The sequence below is a fragment of the Tigriopus californicus genome, chromosome 5 (genome assembly GCF_007210705.1).
Source record: "Tigriopus californicus strain San Diego chromosome 5, Tcal_SD_v2.1, whole genome shotgun sequence".
Lineage (NCBI taxonomy): Eukaryota > Metazoa > Arthropoda > Copepoda > Harpacticoida > Harpacticidae > Tigriopus > Tigriopus californicus.
This window is the reverse complement of record NC_081444.1, coordinates 10,116,286-10,122,011: the sequence shown is the minus strand read 5'-3', so window position 1 is coordinate 10,122,011 and position 5,726 is coordinate 10,116,286. Positions and strand designations below refer to the sequence as shown.

Sequence of the window (5,726 nt, the reverse complement as noted above, 5' to 3'; positions counted from 1 at the left end):
GGACGAACGAATGCGTTGAGCGACGAGCGAGAGGCGTTTTCTGCCAGGATGAGATATGAATGTCATTTTAAAATTGCTTTTTTGTGCAAAGACAAGTTCGGTTGAGAGCCGAATAGAAACGATGAGGAAAGTTCGATGCGTATTTGAGCGAGTTTGCGTTAGTGTGTGAGTGCGTGTGTGACTGTGTACATGGAGTTGTCAAGATAGCGGCTTTTTCATTTGGATTCATTGATGCGAATTTCAAGTTCTCGCTCAGCTTTCAAAAGGATAAATAACACTCGTAAATAATGGCAGAAAGAGGAAATTGACAAACGACGATTTCTTTAGAATTCCAAAGGAAGGAACTCGAGTTTGATAACGAAACGAAGTCGTCGTCCCCATAGCTCTATTCTCATTTTGAAGGCAGGCGCCGGGAAGTCAATATCCTCCTAGTTCTTGAAAAAAGCATTCACTAACGAGAAGGATGGGACGGAGGGTGGAAACAAGAGTTGGTGTTATCAATTGGATTTTTCTTTTTCCAGCTTCTAGAAACTTAACAAAATAAGGCAATTCAATGAAGACTGATCGTTCCGCTTCACTCTAACCGTGTGTAAATGTGCACAATACATGTATTACTGATTGAATGATTCTGACGAGAGGCTCATTCCACTAGTCGATACTATCAAATCAGCAGTGTTCATTCCACTAGTCGACACTATCGAAATAGCACTGGTACTTAGAGAACTTCGAGGTCCACGTGCTTAACTTCAGGATGTTTGGCCTTGAGCTGCTTCTCAATTCGATCCACTTGTTCACCCAGACAATCCACGATGTTCTCCCCGTGTCGCAGAATGAACAGATTGAGATCATTTTCGCTTTTGATGGCTTGCACTTCTAGCAGCATCTTGGGCAAGTCGTTCTTCTGTAAATAGTACTTGGCCAACTCCCGGCCGTCAATATCCAGCTCGGCCTTGTATCTGACAATTCCATTGCCCATATCGATACCTTTCACGTCTTGCACTTGTCGGACCATGATGTCTCCCTCAAGTTCCTTATTGATAAGCCGCAGCTTGTCTTCGGGAATAGATCTACCCACCAAAGCATTGGTGTTAGTGTGGACCATAAAACCGGCCACTGTGGCCAAAAGTCCACCGATCATGATCGAGCCAACCGCATCGGGAATATGGATCCCCGTGTAAAACGACAAGCCCATGGCACTGCCGGCGATCACTACACCTAGCACGGCGGCCATATCCTCCAACAAGACCACGTTAACGCAAGGATCGTAACCTCCCACTACGTATTCAAAAAGGCCCATGCCTTGAGCTGAGGCACTCTCACGAATGGACCGAATGGCTAAGCCGAGCGTGATATTCTCTGACAGGAAGGAAGCCCCTAAAACGGCGAGTCCAATGTGAATGGATTCCATCTCATGAGGCTGGAGAAGCCCGGCAATTCCATGGTATACCGACAGGCCAGAGCCCAAGAAAAATATACCCACACCAGATATGAGGGAAGACACGTACTGCATGTTGGAGTACCCGTACGGGTGATCTTCATTGGGCTTTTTGATGGACTTGTGAATGCCGTAGGCTAAGATGACTTGATTGAGCGTGTCGGCCAACGAATGGACGGCCTCCGAAAACAGAGCATGAGATCCGGTATACAACCAAGCACCAAATTTACAGACACAATTGATCGAATTAATCCCTATGGCAGCCAAGACCACTTTGCCCGAGCTGCCTTGAAGACCGGGCTCCGGATCCAGTCGCAACGGTCGAACGGGCCAATTTTCTCGTTGAAGAAGCCGTTTTTGACGTCGCCTCACGGCAAATCGTTTGATCAGGGAATTGAATTGTTCGCGTTGCATGTCCTGGAGCTCTCGCTTTTCCCTGGCAATGTCCACGGCCTCCATTGAACCCCACACTTCGCGGGCCTTGGCCTCCACATCCTTGCGCCAATACACGCTCAACGGTGGGTCGACTTCGTTCGGGCTCCGTCGCGTGGTCACCCTCAGGCCTGGAACGAAAGCAATTCATGCCCTCTCAATAATGACTGCGACACGCTCAGGACCGTCCATTTTTGATTCACTACTCACTTTTCAGATCGGAAGGCTTGAGCATAAAGTCGCGTAAGGCCCTAGTGGTGGTGATGAAGTTCCGGTCGTACGTGATGCTGGACTTCGTGGGGGTGTCCACGCGGACCATTTTGCCCGAGGGCCCCGATGAGCTCGGCTCTTCTGGGGCAAAGGTTCGCGTTGACGCGCTCAAAAGTCTGTGGCTTTGGCCGGCCCATAATAACAATCGGCCCGGAAATCCGTTACCCGGATTAAAAGGGGACGAACCCCATAGACAACCACACGACTCAATGGAAATCTTGAACCCGCTGGGGCTGGCGCTGGAGCATGGCGTGAACTCACCCAGACTTCCTATTGCCAGCCGAATTCCAGGGCCTGTGGGACCATTGGGGCCTCTGGCCGCCAGCCCCAGCCAAGAACGGCCAAGGGTAGCCCTACCGCTCATCATTCAAACCGATGAACTCAAAGCTAGGGACCTAGGGACCTAGGGGGAGACGCCGACCCCCCGGACGATTCTATCTGCGATCAGTCAAAAACAGGGGAGAATCCGGTGTATTGCTGGTCTAGCCTTGAGGCAGGACTCAGTTCCAGGTGGCACCCGTGAAAGACGAAACACTGACCATCCCTTGTGCCCAGCATGAGGAAAGCCAGCCACAAACAAACAAACACACACACACACACTACTGGGCGAATAATTGATGACAATCTCAAGGGTGAATGGCGCGAGTGGGGTCTGGTCTTTCGTCCTTGTTTGAGTCCAAGAAGGTGCGGATCAAAACGGACACTAGACATCCACCCAATGGATCAAATAGATCATGGATCCAGGAGCTGAGAAAAGGGCGGCAGTTTCGAACTTTGTGGAGTCCACTAGTGGCCTCCCCGGATCCAGGAAGGAGGAGAGCTTTAAAACACCGCCTTTGAGTTTTTATCGTCGTTGAGATCAAGGATAACTCTAAGATTACCTGGATGAACTACTACTGTCTGGGTCTCGGGCCAGAGCTATCATTTTCGTTCCGAATCCCGCCCATTGCCATCAGCCCTCCTCCATGTGTTCTTACTACTTACACACTCGTGGATTGTCGTCCCGGTAACCAAGTCAAGCCCAACATTATTATCACGCAACCTTCTATTGAGACAAAAGGACATGGGCTGAATAGGGCCTGATAAGGCCTCACCTTCCTCGTTTTGAAATGTTGTGTTGATTCCAGGTCAAAAGGTGACTGATTTGGCCCTTCATTTGAGATATCGATGGCATGAACACTAATTTGAACCACACAAAAAGCTACTCAAATATTTAACAACGTGTCACGAGAATCATGAACACGAATAGTCTTAAGAAAGATTTTAAAATAAAAAATAATCAATCCAGGAATAGCCCACGTCGAACTATAAGTTTAAGGCGGGTCGCTGGCTTGGAAAAGTACGTTTTTGTTACATTAGCCGCCTTCTCATTTATTTATTATTAGAACGTTGAGCATGTCTATATGTGTAAAATATTTTGATATATGGAAAATCCTACAGTGCTAGAACAGAGAATGGTGCTGGAAATAAAATATATTCAGTTCAAAATGGACTAATAAGGAACGCTCTTCTCGATCGAAAATATGTTCACACATGATAAGCCAACATTTACGCCGCAATCTTATTCTAATCTGCTGATAAAACGGCATCGTTTTTTTTCGACCATGCCAGCAAAAGCAATAACAGGACCAATCTCCAAGCTTTTTGAAACAGATTTAAGATTGCAAACCATTAGAACTTAAACGAAGCAGTAACAAAAATGGAAATAGATTTGAAAGTAAGTACCATCATGCTTTTATTTTTTTCGTTGCTCTAACTATCCTGAATTCACGAAGGCTTGAAGGTGCTTTCAATGAGCACGTTAAGCCTCTTTGGTCACTACAATTGACCCTAAAGATAGGTTTGGGACAAAGCTCATGAAAGCCTTTAAAACGGGCAGTGTTAGGCATCTTTCATGCCTTCTCTGAATCATGCACAATCATAGCCTCTCTAGTCTCTCCTAAAACAAAAGTTCTCTTATTCCCTCAATGTTTCTAATGAAACTCCTTTGGACTTGCTCGACCTTTTCCAAACTTGGTAAAGTCATTGGAGTCAAAAAAGGCGGGGCATATTCAAGATGTGGCTGAACAATCGACTTGTACAAAGTCATCATTGTGGTACTGTCTCTATACTTAAACGTCCGATAAATCCAACCACATGTTTAAATGCCTCGAGTACGGACTCGGTGAGTCCGGCAAAAAGTACAAAATCCAAGGACTCGCCCCAGCACTAGCATTTCATGACTAAGGCCGGCAAAACTTGCAGATAAATACGGTATTTATTGACACCAAATTTGCATAAAAAACTAACCGAATTTGCACAAAAAAATTGCAAATAAACTTTCCAAAACATAAGCATCAACTCGTTCTGGGGGTCTGGAAGGGCTTTTTTGCCTCCAATATCAGACATATAGATGAAAAGGAATATTACATCATAATATCTTCTAGCACCTGGATTTGAAGGTGCTCTCCCTAGATAGCAGATTCTTGCCTTGTCCATGGTGCCTCCTGCCCAGGAGGGCTCGGAAGCAAAATTCTTTATCAGGGCCAAATAATCACTAAAACATTTTTTGAAAGGACGGAACAACTTTTTCCACAGGAAAACAAATTCTCAAACGCAATGTTTAAAAGCAAAAAAAAAGACAACGTGAAACTAATTTCTCAAAAGTTTGAAGCAACTACCACAGGTTTCAAAATATTGCATTATTTCAAAATCTTAGAAATCAAAAGGTTTCAAAGTTGTCCCCTAGCTTGGACCCCAAAATTAATACCCTAACCCATTCAGGTTTTTAGATCTAATTTGGTTCCTCTGGGTGAAGAGACCTCTAAAATGCAAATGTTTTTATATTTTCTCTTTTGTGTGTACAGTCTTGAGATTCTTGTTGCATTTTCAGGATATGTTTGAGCTTTTGCCAACAGAGCAAGTAGGAATATTGTGAGAATTAGAGAGCAACTCCTTTTTTTGCGACAAACCTAGAAGATTGGGACAATGTAGTATTTAAAGGAGGTGAAGAAGATATCTTTTACAATGCATCTTCAAAAAACATCCATGAGCTTTTGCCTCAACCAGGTTTTAATAGTAACTTGCAATGATTGTAAGGGTTTACAATTTTGAGCCATCCAAAATATCCAGATAAGTCAAAACAATTAAGTACTTGTAAATCTTTGGGTTCCAACAATGTTAAATTGCTAAACTGTTAAACTGTGCGTCCTTTTTTATTCAAGAGGTGTTCATTATGTGTCTTTGATCCTCCCTCTCATATGAGGTTGATTTGATGCTTAGTTTATTTGTTCCATCAGTTCCCGCCTTTGATGTGCGCGTGCGAAACCACGTTGGTTTTAACTTGATTTGAGAAGATACCAGATATGAGCACAAGAAAACCAAGTCCAACGTTTTGAAAATCCCGAAATAAATCCTTGTGTGAAAACCCCATCACATTGAATTCAGATAAAAAGAGCTATTGAAAATAAATGAAATACATAGGCAGTAAAGTAAAAAAAGTACTTTTTGTTAAAGAAGTTTGAAAACAAAATCAGACAATAAAATTTCACATTTTTTCTAAAGTTGACCAGGATTCTTGAAAATTATTCCCAAACATTGTTATTTTTTT

At 43.9% G+C, this 5,726-nt stretch overlaps 1 protein-coding gene across 2 annotated transcripts; it reads right to left on the bottom strand.

Annotated features, from left to right (window-relative positions):
- Positions 1 to 488: 488 nt before the first annotated feature.
- LOC131880147 (proton-coupled zinc antiporter SLC30A9, mitochondrial-like) lies at positions 489 to 3,150 on the bottom strand. Of its 2 annotated transcripts, XM_059226674.1 has the most exons (3): positions 3,019 to 3,150; positions 2,078 to 2,957; positions 489 to 1,998 (listed from the first exon to the last, which is right to left on the bottom strand). In XM_059226674.1, the coding sequence occupies exons 2-3, from the start codon at positions 2,502 to 2,504 to the stop codon at positions 716 to 718; spliced, it is 1,710 nt and encodes a 569-aa protein (XP_059082657.1). In that variant the 5' UTR covers positions 2,505 to 2,957; positions 3,019 to 3,150; the 3' UTR covers positions 489 to 715. The 2 variants fall into 2 exon arrangements, with proteins under 2 accessions (XP_059082657.1, XP_059082656.1); XM_059226673.1 differs by having other exon boundaries at positions 2,078 to 3,115.
- Between the last annotated feature and the right edge of the window lie 2,576 nt (positions 3,151 to 5,726).

Excerpts from the sequence above, each read along its gene's own strand:
- LOC131880147 (XM_059226674.1), bottom strand. The coding sequence starts at position 2,504 with ATGATGAGCGGTAGGGCTACCCTTGGCCGTTCTTGGCTGGGGCTGGCG. Across the intron at positions 1,999-2,077 it reads CAAGCCTTCCGATCTGAAAA|GCCTGAGGGTGACCACGCGA; the intron begins GTGAGTAGTGAA and ends CTTTCGTTCCAG.